At 40.6% G+C, this 17,923-nt stretch overlaps 4 protein-coding genes across 4 annotated transcripts; 2 read left to right on the top strand and 2 right to left on the bottom strand.

Annotated features, from left to right (window-relative positions):
* Window positions 1–1,453: 1,453 nt before the first annotated feature.
* LOC137727479 (uncharacterized) lies at window positions 1,454–2,026 on the top strand. Its single transcript, XM_068466336.1, has one exon. The coding sequence runs from the start codon at window positions 1,454–1,456 to the stop codon at window positions 2,024–2,026; it is 573 nt and encodes a 190-aa protein (XP_068322437.1).
* Window positions 2,027–3,664: 1,638 nt separating this feature from the next.
* On the top strand, window positions 3,665–4,243 carry LOC137727469 (uncharacterized). Its single transcript, XM_068466328.1, has 2 exons — window positions 3,665–3,727; window positions 3,845–4,243. Exons 1-2 carry the CDS (start codon window positions 3,665–3,667, stop codon window positions 4,241–4,243), a joined length of 462 nt encoding a protein of 153 aa, XP_068322429.1.
* Window positions 4,244–7,900: 3,657 nt separating this feature from the next.
* Window positions 7,901–10,918, bottom strand: LOC137711456 (G-type lectin S-receptor-like serine/threonine-protein kinase LECRK3). Its single transcript, XM_068450703.1, has one exon. The coding sequence runs from the start codon at window positions 10,569–10,571 to the stop codon at window positions 8,226–8,228; it is 2,346 nt and encodes a 781-aa protein (XP_068306804.1). The 5' UTR covers window positions 10,572–10,918; the 3' UTR covers window positions 7,901–8,225.
* Window positions 10,919–14,675: 3,757 nt separating this feature from the next.
* LOC137707719 (pentatricopeptide repeat-containing protein At3g29230) lies at window positions 14,676–17,125 on the bottom strand. Its single transcript, XM_068446626.1, has 2 exons — window positions 15,149–17,125; window positions 14,676–15,022 (listed from the first exon to the last, which is right to left on the bottom strand). The coding sequence occupies exon 1, from the start codon at window positions 16,989–16,991 to the stop codon at window positions 15,150–15,152; it is 1,842 nt and encodes a 613-aa protein (XP_068302727.1). The 5' UTR covers window positions 16,992–17,125; the 3' UTR covers window positions 14,676–15,022; window position 15,149.
* Between the last annotated feature and the right edge of the window lie 798 nt (window positions 17,126–17,923).

Here is a 17,923-nt window from a genome sequence, read left to right as displayed (position 1 = left end):
ATTTTGTCCAACAACAAGGAGGAAGAAATTTGCATCCACAAATTGGTGCTTTCATTAAGAGTTGAGTCACACACTCGTTGAAGACTCGCATCTAAGGTTTTTTGTTTCCTTGCTTATTTGTAGATTTTTCTTACGTTCTTATTTTTGGAATTTTTATTTCTAAAAATTCTTTGATAAACGTAAAACAAAACTACAATGGCAAGAGATTCGGAAACCTCGATGAACGAAAATTCCAACGTTCAAGGATTAGGACCGCGATGATCTACAAGGCTCAACATAGCGATAAGTAGAGCGGCACCCCCACGAGGCACTACCGTGGCAACCACCACAGTGGCCACCACGGCAGCTACCTTTGGAAAAACCCACAGCCTAAACCGTGCCACTTCAACCTTCAAAGGGCCAAGCCCTAGCTGAGCCGACTCGTGCCACCCAAACCCAACGCAAGCCTAATGCGTTGCCAAGCTGAGGCTAAGCTTCGCACCCACATGCGCCACATGCCGAGCATCCCACTCCCGTGGTCCAGCCTGCCTCGTAGCTTAGCCTGCTTCTGTGGCCTTCCAAGTAGCACAAATTGGTCCAAGATTAGTTCAACCATCTTGGCTTCAAATTTCTGGGCCTACAATCGAACCGAAGGAATTTTCACCACATTTCTCCATGGATTTGCCATTTCCCAACTCAAATCTCGCGCCCAGAGTCTACCACACTTCCACTGCTCAAGGAGATGCATTCCTTCCAAGCTCTTCCAACCCAAATGGAGAACAACACTTGTCTTGACAAGTTATAGAATTGACGAGCGCCCTCGTACGACAGACGATCTTGGTGAATCAGCTTTTACAGCACACCTAGATGCAACGTGCCCCAAACAAGGTTTCCCGAAGTATGACAAGGGCAGACGAAGAACCTTTCTAGCAGCGTCCCGTCAAACAGCCACTTAACCAAGCCACGAACCAAGCGTTTGGGTAGTTTACACACATTGGGCCCCCGAGATAGCTCATACCCCCGTTTTAGCATGCAAAGGAGCGTGCATTCTCGACTAGGCCCACAGACGAGCATACATTTAGAGTTGGGGCCACACTCCAATAGTCAACATAAGCAACCTTCCAAGTGAAGTGTTCATTCACGGCTAGGCCCGCAAGGAGCATGCTTCACCTAACATCGAAGTAGGCAGCACGAAGGACTGAGAGAAACAGTCATTCAATCCAGCTCAAGCTCAACTAGCAGCCTGCGAAGAATTCCCTCACCTGCTAAGAACAAACCTATGCACCACAGCCGCGTCATAGACGAGCCAAGCACATAGAAGAGCAGCCTAGACCAATAGGTCACGATCGGGGGCAGCTGAGAGCTCCATTACCACCAACAAACGCAAATTCAAGAATAAGTAGAAAGGCTCATAACCGAGTGATTGTGCAATTTCCAACGCAATAAGGTTACTAACGAGGCATTACAATAGGACATGACCAACATAAGCAAGTCACCCTTCACGGATGAGATCGAGCAGGCAGAGTCTCCATGCAAGTTCAGCATGCCACATCTCACATCCTTTAAAAGGGATGGAGACCCGGAGAGACACCTAAACCACTACCGAAACGCAATGATCCTCCATCGAAACAACGATGATCTTATGTGCAAGATATTCACCACTATTCTACAAGGCGAGGCGCAAGATTGGTTCTACACCTTGCCGCCACAATCCATCAGGAGTTTTGACGAATTTTCTTTAGTTTTTACCAAAGAATATTCATCATATCGCTCGATCAAGAAAAAGTCTGACCACTTGTTCAACATCAAAAGGAACCCAAAAAAGTTGCTTCACGACTACGTGAAGAGGTTCAAAGCACAGAAGGCAAAGATAGTCGAATGCAACGACTCAATAGCTAGGGTAGCCTTCCAAAAAAGAGTTACAACAGATCACCTGCTGTTCGAAAAATTAATCATGAAAAAAGATCTAACTCTGGCAGACTCTTTCGCTCTAACAGAGAAACATGCATTTGGGACAAGGCTTGCTGATCCAGATGCAAGGACTTGAAAGAGAACCTGACATCAACTCCCTAATATCCAAACCTGAAGCGGCGGATAACCTATTCGCATGTTTGATAATATATGAAGCAGCAATAAACTCTACCATCATACGAAAAGAGTTGGGGCCTGACTACTTGTGTTCCATAGTTCAAAAGCTCTCATCCATACTACCAGAAATTCAAAAGCTAACTTTAGATATAGTTGTTATAACTCAAAAGCTCAAAGATTTACCTTTAGACACATGCAGTCATCCTCATGATGCACTATTTCACCCAATCCAGACTTGTAAAGATAAAGGCATAGACACTGGTGAATGCAAAGTTTTCTGACAACCGCAACAACTTAGCCCAAAAGGCGCGCCAAGGGCAGACAAACACTAGAAGGACACACTCGGAAGCAAGTTTTGTCCTCGTCGCCCCAAAAGATTCTACATACGAGCAACATGTACCGGCAGTTAAACACCACATCCTACTACGTGTCACATGTCCCTAGCTGACCCTTGCTCCATAATTCAACTCTAGAGTGGCCCAATACCGGCAATTGAGCATCTCCTGTTGCATATAACATAGCCTCAGCTCCATAGCTTTCTATCATGCGTTCACAACGCAACAAGGTGACCCAATGACAGTTCCATGGCTCCCTACTGCGCCTTCATGCCTAGCCTAGGCGATGCAATAGAGTAAGCCAATGATGCCCTAAAGTTAGCTGAGCACGCCCTAGCCGTGCCTGCTCCACCCGATGGAGACTTCTAGCATTTGCACGTCAATGGTGCATCTAACTACAAAGGCTCAGAAGCAGGCATGGTCCTTGTCACCACAGATGATTTGATGCTTAAGTAGGCGATTACTCTAGGCTTCAAAGCATCCAACAACAAAGCAAAGTACGACGCCCTACTAGCAAGCCTCCGAATGGCAAAAAACTTGGCGGTAAAAAAGCTTGCAATTCATTTCGATTCCCAAATAATCACCAGCCAGACTATTAAGGAGTACACGGTAAAACATCCAAAGATGGCACAATACTTAGAGAAAGTACGCAAGTAACTTGAAGCATTTTAGACTTACACCCTTACTCTAATTCTGCAGGCAAACAATACCCACGAGAACGCACTAGCCGACCTAGGCTCCGCCCTCGACCACCAACACAAACGCTCTATCTTGGTGGAGTATCTAGACAAGCCAAGCATAAAAGCGGAGCCGGCAACCGAAGTGCCATAGGTTAATACAACTCCAAACTGGCAAAGTTCTTTTATAGGCTACCTGGTCAATGGCACACTCCCCACAGAAAGGTTGGAGTCTAGAAAGCTCCAAATAAAGGCAGCACGCTACTACATATGGAACGGCATTCTCGTCCGAAGATCCTACACTGGACCACATTTCGCTGCCTAGCGTCTCCCGACGACCTAAAGGTTCTAAGCTCAATCCCCGAATGCGCTTATGGAAATCACTCCGGAGGCCGATCCTTAGCACAGAGGGCTCTTAACGCAAGCTACTAATGGCCTACCATGCATCAAGATGCTAAGGAGTTAGTGCAAAAGTGTTACCGCTGCCAACACTACAATCAGGTACTAGCACTGCCTGCCTGCGACCTACACTCACAGACGAGTCCTTGGCTGTTCATGCAGTAGGCAATCGACTTAGTAGGACCAATGCCGCCCGATACTGGGGGCAGAGGCATGATGATCGTGGCAACTGATTACTTCACCAAATGGGTAGAAGCATAACCCATGACAACCATGACTCAGACAGACATAGAGCGCTTTATATGGAAGAACGTCATTTGTCGATTTAGCATCCCTTAATCCATCATCAGCGACAACGATCCGCAGTTCGTGGGCAAAGATTTGGTGAAGTTTTTCCAAAAATATGGCATCAAGCAGCACATCTCCACGTCGAGATATCCTCAAGACAATGAGCAGGCCAAAGTATCCAACAAGACGATCCTTGACTACCTCAAGAAATCCCTCTTCAACAAGAAGGGAAAATTGCCAGATGAACTTCCCAGATGTCTATGGGCATATCGCACCACCAAAAGACGAGTAACCGGTGAGACTCATTTTTCTTTGGCATTTGGTTCAAAAGCAATCATTATTCCCGATGTCATCGTGCTAAGTATTAACACTCTACTGCCAAGTATTGAGCAAAAAAGTAAGGAGATGGCCACATACATATATCTGGCAAAGGAGAAACGCGAGCAAACCATCACCCTTATCGCAGCCTACCAGTAGCAGCTCATCTCTAACTACAACAGAAGTGACAAGATCCGGTAGTTCTAGCCTGGGGATCTAGTCCTAAGAAAAGCCTTCATCACTGTCATTGGAAAAAGCTCCAAAAAATGGATCCCATCTGGGAAAGTCCATACAAGATCAGTAGAGTAAGCGGTAAAAGCAATTACACCATCGCAACCATGAATTACAAAGAGATCGAAAAGCAGTGGAACGCCTACAATCTGAGGAAGTACCATGTGTAACCTCCCACCACATCAAAGCCCGAATACTCGAGCAGCTCGACAGGCATCACTTCACAAGTTGATGACTATCCAGTTGTTATGCAGTTTCTACCTTACAATTAAGTTCTCGTTCATTCCACTTGTTTTTCAATGAGGAATTCAAAAGTAATTTATAACTTGGCTTGGCTGCATGCTTACAACAATTGATCACTCATGCACTTCAAAAGAAGAATGCGCCCTTCTTAAGGACTCATCACATGAATTGTGCCCTCTTGAGGGACTAACCATACTCTCTAGTGCGAAACGATAAACCAATTCCCCGAAACCCAACTGGGTCTGCTCTCCAGTGTGAGAGGATAAACTAGTTGCTCTTCAATACGATAAGGTAAACCAATTCCCCGATACCTACATGGGTTTGCTCTCCAAGGCGGTAGGATAAACTTTACACTCCGAATATCCAGACGTGGATAAGCCGGGCTACTCTGAGATTCCTAGAAGTAGCCACAATGGCCTTTTTCAAGGCTTAGCTAGCTAAAGGATTTTGGGTCTTCTGTCCTAATCTGCAGGGAACCAGGCCCCAGAGACGGATGGGGCACATTATGCAGTACGCCCTACTGACGACTGTCCTAAAACCCTAAAGCTGCTACCGAGTGCACTAAGGTTGCCAACGGTTTCCAAAAGACTACGGTGTGCCCTTCAAGCAGTAAAGCCACGCTAGACTTATACAAACACACATTCTTGTGAAATGGAATCCCATTCTAACTAAGGATTCTTGTGGTTCCCATTCTAATTCAGGTTTAAACTCTTGTGGTAAAGTCAGTTTAGAATAAAACCTAAACTCAAAATTTATGTTATTTCTCTATTAGTCAGTGACTCAAAACGAAAAACGAAAAATTAGGAGTAATACCAGAGAAAATGTGAGCAACGATCAAGTTGATTATAAGCTACGGTGTGCTTCTTCATGTGAATTATAAAAGCGTAATTAGCGCAGATAATTGCTCCATTCAGGCACATACTCGTAGACCCCATCCGGAACAATCGAGAATCAAGCTAAGTCCACATATTTCTTCATTTTTGTTCGCTTATTAATTATTTTATTGTTAAATTATGACCCGCTTAATTTATAAATAAGCAAAAAATATTTTAATTTGACATTTCGTGCGAAACTTTACAAAATATTATTTTTCCTACACCAACTGTTTTTTAATTTGACATCTCAATCGATGATGGTCTAACATATTTTGGTTGGTTAAATTGTTAATTTGTCTCCTAAATTATTACTTAACTTTCGAGTTTCTTCTTGAACTTTTTAATTGGAAAATTAAGGATTTCAACTAAATTTTTTGGCCGATTTCCCCACTGCCGTTATATATTTTATCCAAATTAAGGTTAACTTTTATCACGTGCACACCACGTAACTCTTCTTTGTGGACAAAAGCATCACTTCGTTAGACATTGAGACACAAAAGCTATATAATTACACATATTTGCATAGGTTTATATTTTAGAAGTTTAAAGTTTTCAATTATTTTAAAGAATAAGCGACCGAACTATTCTCATACACGTACTTTTATCTAATAGAAATTTGAATGAAATAAATGAAAAATTAACATTAGGGGCAAATCAGCCAAAAAAGTTAGTTTAAGTTCGTATTCTAATTAAAAAGTTCAGGGAAATCGAGAATTAGAGTAATTGTCCTAAAATTTGAATCGCCGGGTTCCTTTTTTAGCAATTAATGGACCGCCTTAGAGCGCCGACGGTTGAAATTTCGGAAACCTATTTGGCGCGCTCTCTCTCTCTCTCTCTCTCTCTCTCTCTCTCTCTATAGAAACCCTAACCCACTTCACAAGCCCACGACTCCTAACGGTCGAAAAATCTGTGATCGCTGTTTGCAATTCGGATTGCTCTCTGTTTCTCATCTGAAATCTGATCGTTATTTGCAATTCGGATCTCTATCTCTTCTCTCTCTCTCTCTCTCCAATTGCTCGAAGAATACCCATTTTTTTCCAAGTAATTTTTGTATCTCTCTGTTTAATGTGCACTCTTAACCGTTCTATGATGTGCGGGAAAAGGAAGGATCATTCCCAGTGTCGAATTCTAGGGTTTCTAAGTTTGGTGATCTGATTTCTAGGGTTTGCGGTGGCCCGTCGGTAACTTTACAATCTTTCATATTAGATCCAGTTTTCTTTGTTTGTTTGGGTTCCTTGAGTTGGATCGTACTAACTCTCGTTTGCAGGCTTCGGTTTTCTACTCTCTCTGAAGTCTGAATCGCTGATTAATTTCAATTTGCAGGAAGTTTCATCTTTGCTTTTGTTATTTAGGATTTTAATTGTTACACACACTGATTAACCAGCAACAAAAATGACCCACTTTTTAGTCTTTAAGTGTGATCATGAAGCAGGGTTGGTACTTACACTTACAGTTACAGTTCAGTTGTCCTTACTCTCTGTTCTCCCAATGCCCCTTCCTCTAAAGCCTATGCGCATCACCGTCTCCAAAACACAAACTCCCGGCCACGGTCAAAAGAGGAAACATGAAGCAGCCCCACAATAGCAAGGATGTCAAAAGAAGCGCAAGTCGAAGAAGGTGGTTCCCGAAAAGCAGGAGGAGGATCATCACAAGGAGCTGGGTTCAATTCCCGACCTTGACCAGTTGTTATGCGACATGGCCGGTAATAATCATCTTTGGCTTAATTTGGTTGATGGAATGTTGGGGGATAATTTCTTTGGTGAACTACCAGGGGATAACTTCTCCGATGGATTGCCGGAGCACTGAGGAGGACCATCGTTTGATGATGAATGTTTTTGTTTATTGGTGACTTTGTTAGTGCACTCTTTTACGCAGATTCTTTGGGTTTCTTGTTTCGGAAACCAGTTTCATAATCAATATATCTAGCTGATTGAGAATTGTAAAATTGTTGTACTATCTCTTCAAAGGAATGAAATGAACGTTTTATCGTCTCAAGTTGTGATCTTCTTTCTGATTTTCAGTTCGATTCATTCAATTTTCTCCGTTTGTGTTGTCACGCGACAATCTCAAATCATATTCGTTCTACAATTTCCCTAAATAAGGATTGATGAAAAACATGATATACTTATAATGATTTAGTTATGGATTTGAACAAATCCTTCAAAATAATCAGCATGAATAAATCAAGAATTTGTCCTGTCACAGAAGAAAAACACTGATTTCAAAAAACGAACCCCTACATATACAGAGTCTCGATTCTTCTGAGATTCAGCCGGTGGAAAGGATTAACAGGGTCGTGAAAGTTTCTAAACTTATAACTGTCCTAATTTGTAGTTTTTGGCGATATGTCTTTAACTCACAAGATGTTTTTAAGAGCTTGTTTAAAGTACAAGTTTGAAATGTTATTTTGCCTCTTTTCAAATAAACCTCTTTTGACAGTAATGCGAATTCGTAGTTGTTTTGTTTTAAGCATTTGATGATTCATTCAGAAGGAAAATAATTGGGAATTTAATGGAAGAGAAAGTGAACCAGATGCTGCATCCTGATAGCATCTTTTTTAAAGCATGGACGCCAAAAGTAGATTATTTGCATCCAATAAACGCACAATTAGTAACGCAGCAGGCTACATAGAGCTGAAAACCATACGCATATCATTCATGACGACACAGACACTTACAGACAGCGAAGCTTGCGGTGAAACTCACCACGTTGCTTATTAATTTTATTACATAAACTAAATGTAAAATTTGATCAGTTTTCTGATCACTAAAGTACGTATCACTCACTTGACTTTAGATGGTGCTGAGAATAGAGTTAGGACTGGGAGGGATTGGGATTTCTACAGTTCCTTCAAGCATGAGTAAAACCTTCTTCATAGAAGGACGCAACGACGGTTCATCCTGGACGCACCAAAGTGCCACTCTAATCATCCGTTCAAATTGCCTTGTGTCGACCTCTTGTTCACCCACTAGTTTTCCAAGCTCACCACTCTCAAAACAGGGGTAGGCTAATTCATCCAAAATAGCCTCCTCCTCTGGAAGACTCCAATCCACATTCCTTCGACAACATATGATCTCCAACAAAACAATTCCGAAGCTGTAAACATCAGCTTTAACTGTTATTGGCATTTTCCTATGCCACTCTGGTGCAACATATCCCTTGGTTCCTCTGATGCCAGTTGTGGTTCTTGTTTGGTCTGCCTTAAGCAGCTTTGCCAATCCAAAATCTGATATTTTGGGGCACATGTACTCATCCATCAGAATGTTTTGGGGCTTTATGTCACAATGAATAATCTGTGTATCACACTCTTCATGGAGGTAAAGAAATCCTCGTGCTATGTTGCGAGCAATTCTCATTCTTTCTTCCCAACAAGGCTGTCTGTCAGGTGCGAAGAGTACATCTGCAAGTGAGCCATTGCTCATGTACTCGTATACCAAAAGCCTTTTTGGTCCATCAAGACAGTATCCAAGCAGACGGACTAAATTCTTGTGATGGGTTTTCCCAATGACTTTCAGCTCAGTCTGAAATTCTTTTTCGCCTTCAGCTGCAACTTTCTCCAGTCGTTTGACAGCAACTGGCTTTTGGCTAGCCAAGATCACTCCTTTATAAACTGTTCCCGACGCGCCTCTTCCAACCTCTTCTGTAAAATTGTTGGTAATCTTCTCTAACTCTTCATAAGTATATGGTCGCAGAGCGATGTCCTCATTGAATTCAGAGTCACGAATGGGAGTATTCACTCTTTTATACCCCCACACATTATGTTTGCAAAGCACAACTACAGAAATTGCAAACAAAATAGATCCGAAAGCAGCAAGCGAGAGACTAATAATCAGGATGTCGGTTCTTCCTTTTCTCTTGCTTCCTTTGTCCACAATTGTATTTGTATCTGGAGTAGTTGTAGATGTAGCTACCTTGATGAGAGCTACGTTTGAAGTATCAACATCTCTTCTTCCATATCTCAAAGGAAGCCTCTGCTTTCTGCAGCTTGTACCATTGAAAATCGCGGCTTCACAATTACAGTCCTCCAAACAGGCTCGTTTGCAAGCTTCTCTGCCTGATAATGGCAAATCCACATACGAACTGTCTTCCCATATTGTGCTTTGCAGTTCTTCCATGGTGTACGGGAAAGTTTCGTTTTTGTATTCGCAAACATCTGCAACTATCCTCCTACAGTCTGAAGTCTTATTTCTCTGATTGGCAGGTACAAATCCTGGAAGACATATACATTCAGCTTCAAGATCTTGTAAGACACAATAACGATTTAATCCGCATACACCTTTAGGGTCACACTTGTCGTTGGAAGATTCCCATACCACTGACTTGCTCCCGTTGTGATTCAAATCATGCGAATACAATCGAAATATTCCATCTGCATCAATTCTCATAAGATAAATTGTTGCTTGATCAGCAGGAAGACCTCCATCCGTTATATTCCTGATGTTCGAACCGGTATCATTTAGCAAGTAGAGATGGCCATCAGCACCAAAATTAAGTGTCACGTTCTTTCCTCCCCAAGACGTTCTAGATGAATAGTAGGCATATGGACGTGTGTCTGGAGTATTTACAGGGTATTGGACAAGGTTTCCATCGGCTTGCATTTTGAGGCGGAAAATGCCAGTTGAGTGATCAGATTCTGATTTAGCAGAGAACAGCTCGTCTTCAGCAAACAGGATCTGACCCGGCAAAAGGGTGTCAGTCGGGTGCTCAAAACTTTGCCATACTATGTCTTGACGAGCATTGTATATCACAAAATTGCCCGAATCAAGTATGGAAGCCGAAGAACCGGAGGTATACCCTATGACGAAACTTTGGCCTGGTGTTGGTTTCAAGGAAAACCCATCACTTGTGAAGTCCAAAGTAACATTGGTGGGGAGTGGAGAGTCGTCTCGCTTCGCAGTCCACACTATAGTTGTTTGGGGGATTCCAGCAAGAAATATCCCCACAGCATAGCCATTTCCTTGCTTGTAAAATCCAAAGGCGTATACACCAGAACGTGACAACCACGAGGAGTTGGTAGTCGGCGTTAAGGAAGATCCGCGGCTGATATTCGACTGCATTTGTTGTGCTTGAGCAACAACAAATGCCATGGCAAGGACAACGCCTACCGTAAAAGGCATTGAGTAGGATGTGATCAACATGACTTGAGAAAGTTGTGGTTGCAGTATGAAGTTTCCGGCTTGTTAGTTGCTTTATAATACAGATGACCCGCCAAGTGAAGTCGTTTCGTTTGTAGTCGTCCCTAAAGGAGGAGAGTAAATTGCACACCGCGTGACATTGCGACCCAACAATATCATATACAAGTCAAGTCTACGACAGACTTTTCCAGGCCCCCTAAAAGGAGGAGACTATTCTTCTTCTTCTTCTCTGAATTGACTATAATTATCAAACCGAGTTCGGTAAAGAAAAACTTAAATTATAATTATCAAACCGAGTTCGGTAAAGATCAACATGACTTCTTCTTCTTCTTCTTCTTCTGATAGGATAAATTACACATTTATTCAAATTATAAGACTATTCTGGAGAGGGACTAAGTTTTTTATTTATTTCAGAGAGGGAGATAACTTATTTATGTGGCATGTGATGTTATGGTTGTTTTGTTAAGAGCGTTGCTAATCTCACACATGGTCTTATTTTCCCACCCCACCTTATATTCTCACCCACTAATAAAAGTTGAAAAATAAAATTGATCTTTTCTCCCCACATGATTCCTAAACTACCTTGATGTACTTTTTCTTTAATATGTGTTAAGAGGCCAAAATTCTCACCTACAAGTCCAATTGTATCTCAAAGCTCAATTATTGCAAATGCTTCATAAGCCGAGTTTAAATTCATACGAAAGTGCAAAACAAGGCTAATAAAATAGTAATTTAATAAGTTGGACGTTTGTATAATCATGCCGAGTCAATGCAATTCATGAATATTCATTATGCCAAGCCATATTACGACATTAACGTTATAAATAAATAATGCCAATCACGCTACATTTGTTCGGTTCCATGAGAGGTTTTGGAACCCTACATCTTGTCGGATTCCCTGAAAGGTTCTAGAACGCGGAACTATGTGATCTTTGTCGCTTTAGCCCTGTTACTTTATTATATATATGTATGAAATTGATGATTGGACGCATAAAACTGATGATTGGATGCATATGTGGATGCAATCGATATTTATGAGTGATGATTATTATTTTATATATATAAAGGATTGTGAAATATGGTCTAAATCACATATGTTGTATTATTGTTATTCACACGAGCTTCGCAACTTATCCGGGTTTTGCTTTGTCCGGTGCACTATTCCTCGGTGCATGGTTGTTTTGCAAAGTTATAGAAATACAACCGTTCTAACTTCTAAGTCGGAGAAAGAGATAGCAAAGACTATTCTTCTTCTTCTTCTTCTTCTTCTTCTTCGAATTGACAGGACTAATTATGTATCCAGATTAGTAAACGAATACGAGTATTTATGTCTTTAAGAACTTTTGATAACCACTTCGTTTCCAATTTTTAGTTTCTACTTTTCTGAAAATTTGAAAAACTTCATACTTGTTTGTTCAAAAACTTCAAGTTTTCAAAAAAAAAAAAAAAAAAAAAAAAAACTTTAAAAGAAATTTTGGTTACTACTTTTAGTTTTATTTTTTATTTCAGTTTTAAACTAAAAACTGAAAGTAGTTACCAATCGAGTTTTCCATTTTCGAAAAAAATTAAACCAGTTGCGTGAAAGTACAATCGCAAAACAATATTCGGAGCGAATTTCGTAATCTGAATTGCAAAGGGGGAAAACCCCATACATAGATAACGGCAAAACACACCCGAGTGTTAATGTCTTTGTTCGAGTATTAATGATTCAAAAACCTTGATTTCGGAGGAAACTTGAAAGTTGCTGCGTTCACGCTTGTTTAGGAGATGAACGAGACAGGGAGAGAAAAAAACAAATCTCCGATTGAAGGACGATAAATGTAGTATGGAAACAGTTCATTATTCACGTTAACATGCATTTATAAACAACTTGTGTGCATGCAAAATTGGGAAACGATGTCAGTTTTTAAGTACCTAATCGAAACCTGCCTTCTTTGTACCCTTCAAAACCTGTAATTTGGGGAGAGTGGTAATGTGAAGTTTCCCAGTGCAAATACTAACAGTTTCGCATATAAAATGAGGAATCAGAAGGTCAGAAGAAAATTGATAAAGTTGGTGCGTCCAGCTTAAATATTAGGGAACTTTAACGAAAAACTTCCAGTACTGTTCACTTTACCGAAAAACCACATTTTTACTCTAAAAAGTCAATCCTGGTACTATTCACTTACAACACCTTTTTATCCTTTTCATTAAAACTCAAAGTTTTCAAGCCCTTTTCATTAGTTTTCCTTCAATATTAATGGTTGAGTAGAACAATATACAATTTACTACTTCCTAGATCCACACATTACAATTTACTACTTCAAAAAGATCAAAACCGATAGACCAGCACAAAGCATAAGATTGACATTGATACCTTCTTTATTGCTTGTCAAGCACGACTCCACCTTCATTGCCAGGAAAAGGTATTCCGGAACTTCTCCTTTTGCCCTTAAGCATAAGAATCTACTCAAAGGTTGCAATAAATGTGTGATTAATGCAGGTTGAAGCATGATTTCAAATATACTCAATAAAACACTATCACCCACCTAAATGGTAAAAGCTAAAAGAGACATCCATTACCAAAGAGACAATGGCTCTAGTAATATACATATAAGAACAATGAACTGATACCGTTTACTTGTCTGAACAATGAGCAACAAGGTTGCAATTTACTTGCTGATCATGGCTGGTAGGCTAATCGAGAAACAAGATTCAAACATTTCAATCAGTAATTTTCTAAGTCGGAATTTAGGACTAAACGTTGAGTGATGATTACAGAGAGATGAACACAAGACTAGATGAAAGAGAGTAAAAAAGATATAGGATGATACAACTCGTATCAAGTCACTGCTGGATTTTCAATATTTATCCATGAATCCAATATTAGACCAAGTTTTTCCAAGCCAACCATATGTTTGGACCAAGAATAATTCCAAAAGATGGACAAACTCACCCTGGCTAAGATATCAAACCCAAACTGCACAAACCTCTGGAATAGCTGAGTGAACGGCTACCGAGAAAATATGAGCTCACTGACCCCTAATTTGACTAAAACCCAAAACATAAGTCTAAGAATTTACAGCATTTTTTAAGAAAGATCTGGCCAAAAATATGTATCAACACTTCTATTTCTCTTGTAAAATAATTAAATGCTAGGTCTTATGTGCATGAAAAGTCGTATTACGTGCTTCCTCACGAGAAAAACTTGCATAGTGGTGTGCAACCAAAGACTTTCTTCCTTCCTCACACATTGTAGAAGGTCATTCTACACATTCTGTGATCTGATCTACTCAAAAAATTGCATCCGTCCAGTTTGGTATATAAGATGATGTGTCTACTTCCTAAACATTGAAGATCAGAGATCTGTGTTCACATTTGAAAAAATGAAAAACATGTATTCCTACTGCATAAATGAAGTGTCAAGATATGATCTGTGCCAAAAACAATATGTGCCATAGCACGTCATTAAACGACAGTAGACTACTACTGCAAGGCAGGCACAACTTGACCAGAACTAAAAGTCAACTAGTCATTAAGTCCAAATCACACCCATCAAATTACTTCACTAATAAATCCACATGCATGACAAAAGAGCAGATAAACCAGATTATGAAACAAGAAATGCAAATGCAAATTAGTGACCCAATTATACTAATTTTATTCCGTGAACAATGTGGATTAGGCCCTTTTTTATTACACAAACTTTCTTAAGAGTATATCCTCCGCTTGGCTTAATCACTTGATTACATTGCATTTATTGGTCATCTAGACATCTAAGACTAATAACCGCTGTACTTACCATGACTAAACGTTCTCCTTTGTTTTATTTAGAAATGACTAGATCATTAAGTCATTGTTTAGAGGTGAACACAATATGTACAAAGCATGTAAATGTTGGTTTATGGAGTTCAGAAGATGAGTTTGGTTTAACGTTTATATTGACATACTTGGCAACAACCTAGGTTTTCATTTGAAGTGCCGTTGAAATGGAACCTACAAGCGTCAAATGGAAAAATGGCTTTTCAATTTAAGAGTGCCTCTATTTCTAGACACCAATTAACTGTTCAATCAGAAATCTATACATCTATAAACTGGCAGAAAAAGGGTGTCCAAGTACCTAAAAATATTTTGTTACTCGTTATTACCCATTGGGGTTTGGCTTGACCGGTAGATTGTAGCCCAATCAGCTACCGAATGCCCAAGTTCGTAAATGAGTCTGGTCCAGTTTAACCCGCTTATATTTAGGGTCAAACTCAGCCCACATTTTAGTTCAAGCCTATCCAGTAGGTTGGCCAATTTACGGCTTTAGCCTGTCTCCAAGACATGGTGAGCAATGCAAGCAAAAGAAAAATTGCACCCAGACCTGTTATTGCCTCTAACTTCCTTGCATGGTGACCATGCTCTAAGAAGGTTACCACGGACAGTCACCTCTGGTCCTCCGCATAGCTAGTTAGCAGGCTGATTGACCCTCTCTACAAAATTACAAATTGCTGTCAGCATTGTGCCACTTCAAGTAATTTTCGATGATTTAATTTCTTCTAAGCCAACAACTGCCAATGACAAAAAGTAGTTCCTCCACATAAATTAAGAGATAATACCTCAGTTGTGGTAGGCTCCCTGCCCAAGCTCCAGAATGTTTGGTACATATCCAGATGATCTTAGCAGTTTCGTCAAGCCCATCAAGGCACCATATATTTCCTCAGTCTCAGGATGTCTCTTATCCAAGGAATAAAACTCAACCACACCATCATTCACCTCTATAAGGCTAACACCAGGGAATTTTTTATGTCCTGTATCCCTCATTGAAACTTTTAATCTTGCAACATCTTTCCACCTCCCAAGATCACCATATATATTTGAAAGCATGACATAATTTGCAGGGTTTTTTGGTTCGAGTTCGATGAGCCTTTCAAGTGCCAACTCTGCCAAGTCAATTTTCTTGTAAATCCGACATGCACCAAGTAAGGCAGCCCAAATGACAGCATCTGCTTCCATTGGCATCTTCCTCACAAAGTTCATAGCCTGGTCCAAAAGACCAGAGCGTCCAAGCAGATCAACCATACAGCCATAATGCTCAATCTGAGGCACAATGGAATAGTCATCAACCATTGACTGGAAATACAAAAGGCCATCTTCGACTAATCCAAGATGCGTACAAGAGCACAAAATGCCTACGAAGGTGATGGCATCTGGCTTTCCTCCACAATTCTTCATCTGGCTAAACAAATTTAAGGCATCAGCTCCACGACCGTGCATTGCCAAGCCACAAATGATTGTGTTCCAACTGATTAAATCTTTCTTATCCATGCTCGTGAACACATCTAGTGCATTATCAATAATCCCACATTTTGCATACATGTCAATTAAAGCATTCCCAACATAGACATTTCGTTTGTACCCGATGCTCTTTGCATATACATGTAGCCACTTACCCAAATCAAGAGCTCCTAGTCTTGCACAGGCTGACAAAACAGTCACTAAGGTGGCATCATTAGGAAGCAAATCACTCTCACTTAGCATCCGCTTGAAAGATCCCAGAGTTTCAAAGAACCGTCCATTACGCGCATACCCTCCAATCAACCCATTCCAAGAGAAAACATTCCTCTCAGGCATCTCTTCAAACAACCTCTCACAAGCCTCAATGTCCCCATTACTTGCATAACCATTCAAAACCGTATTCCAACACATAACATCTTGTCTCGGCATTTCATCAAAAAGTTTTCTAGCCGCCACCATATCACGCAGCTCAATGTAACCCGAAATCATAGTGTTCCACAACACAATATCACGTTCCGGAGCCAAATCAAAAAGGCGCTGAGCAGAAACCATATCACCACACAAAATGTACCCATTAATCATGGAAGTCCACGCAACCACATTCCTCTCAAACATTTCACCAAACACCTTGTAAGCAGCTCCAATCAGTCCCCCAGCCGCATACATTTCAATCAGTGTCGTTCCCACATATGGGTTTGCTCCAAACCCACATTTTATCACTACACAATGCACCATCTCACCTTCTATCAGCCGTTTCATTTTTCCGCAAGATTTAATCACGACAGGGAATGTGAAGCAATTGGGCAATATATCCATGCTCTTCATTCTACAAAACAATACTATAACTTCTCCATGATTCTCATTCTTCCCATAACCTCTGAACATTGCGTTCCATAGAGCAACATTTGGGTCAGGTATTTCATCAAACACCTTGTGGGCATACGCCATTTGCTTCAGTTCGGCGCATGCTGAGACTATTTTCGGTGCAATGTACTCGTTGTGTGAGAAACCGTGGGAGATTATCTGGGTCTGAATTTGGTGAAGTTGCTTCATGGCCTTACAGGACTGCAAGAGTGCGATGAATTTTTCTGCAAGGAGTCTGTGAGGGGGCTTTTGGGCCAGTTCATGCAAAACCATTGCTACTCTTACTGTTTTACATTGCATGGCCAGCTAGAAGAGAATCAAGCGGAATGTATCTGTTCTGCCATGAAACAAGAAACAAAAAAGCAAAAGGCGACAACAAATACTCACATCTTCAACTCCATATAGAACTCCACCTTCAATCCTACTACCCAAGCTTGACGGATCTACATCGCTCTTGATGTCGGGGGTGGTCGGAGTTGGCCGGAATCATGAAAAACCGCCGGAAAACGTGGATGTGTGTGGGCCTTCGATTCCTTGTACAATCAGTTTCAGCTTATGGATATGGTACTAGAAGAATGAGAGCTTCGGAAGGAATGCTTCCATAGCTTTTGACGTTGCGGGAGCGAGAAGGGGGCTGTTTTATTTGTTTGGAATTACCATTTTACCCTCTTAACTCCTATTTTATTTTATTTTTAGGAACTCCATTTTTTTTCCTACCACTTGGTCATTTCCACTCTGTTTTATAAACCGTATGCGCCCAGCTTGTGAACTTCTGATCAGAATTGTTCGTATTATAGTTTACTCTATGAAGATTAGCTTGGTAAAAAAATAATTAAAAATGAGATTGTTTAGTCAATCAATTGTAGTAAATAGATAGATGGTTCAAGTAGTAGGAAAAAAATGGAGGGTGGCGGAAAAAAAATGAAGAACCCAATATTGCTCGACTACTCCGCCTCTCTCATCTTTTAAAGATCACAACTACCTCAATTATTGGTGTCACGACACTTTCATACCTCATTTTTTGAAATTAATAATGTCATACCTCATCTTACGAATTTGTGCCAACGTCAGACCTCTGTCAGTTGTTCTGTTAATTTCTTGTTAAATGTTGACGTGGCCCAACATGTGTCCCACTCACTACTCCAACTGGATTAAAAAATAATTAAATATTAAAAAATTAAAAAAATATATATATTTATATATATTGAATCTCTCTCTCTCTTCTCTCTCCC

The sequence above is a fragment of the Pyrus communis genome, chromosome 1 (assembly GCF_963583255.1).
Source record: "Pyrus communis chromosome 1, drPyrComm1.1, whole genome shotgun sequence".
NCBI classification, from domain to species: Eukaryota; Viridiplantae; Streptophyta; class Magnoliopsida; order Rosales; family Rosaceae; genus Pyrus; species Pyrus communis.
The sequence above is the reverse complement of the archived record's forward strand: the minus strand, read 5'-3'. Positions and strand labels throughout refer to the sequence as shown.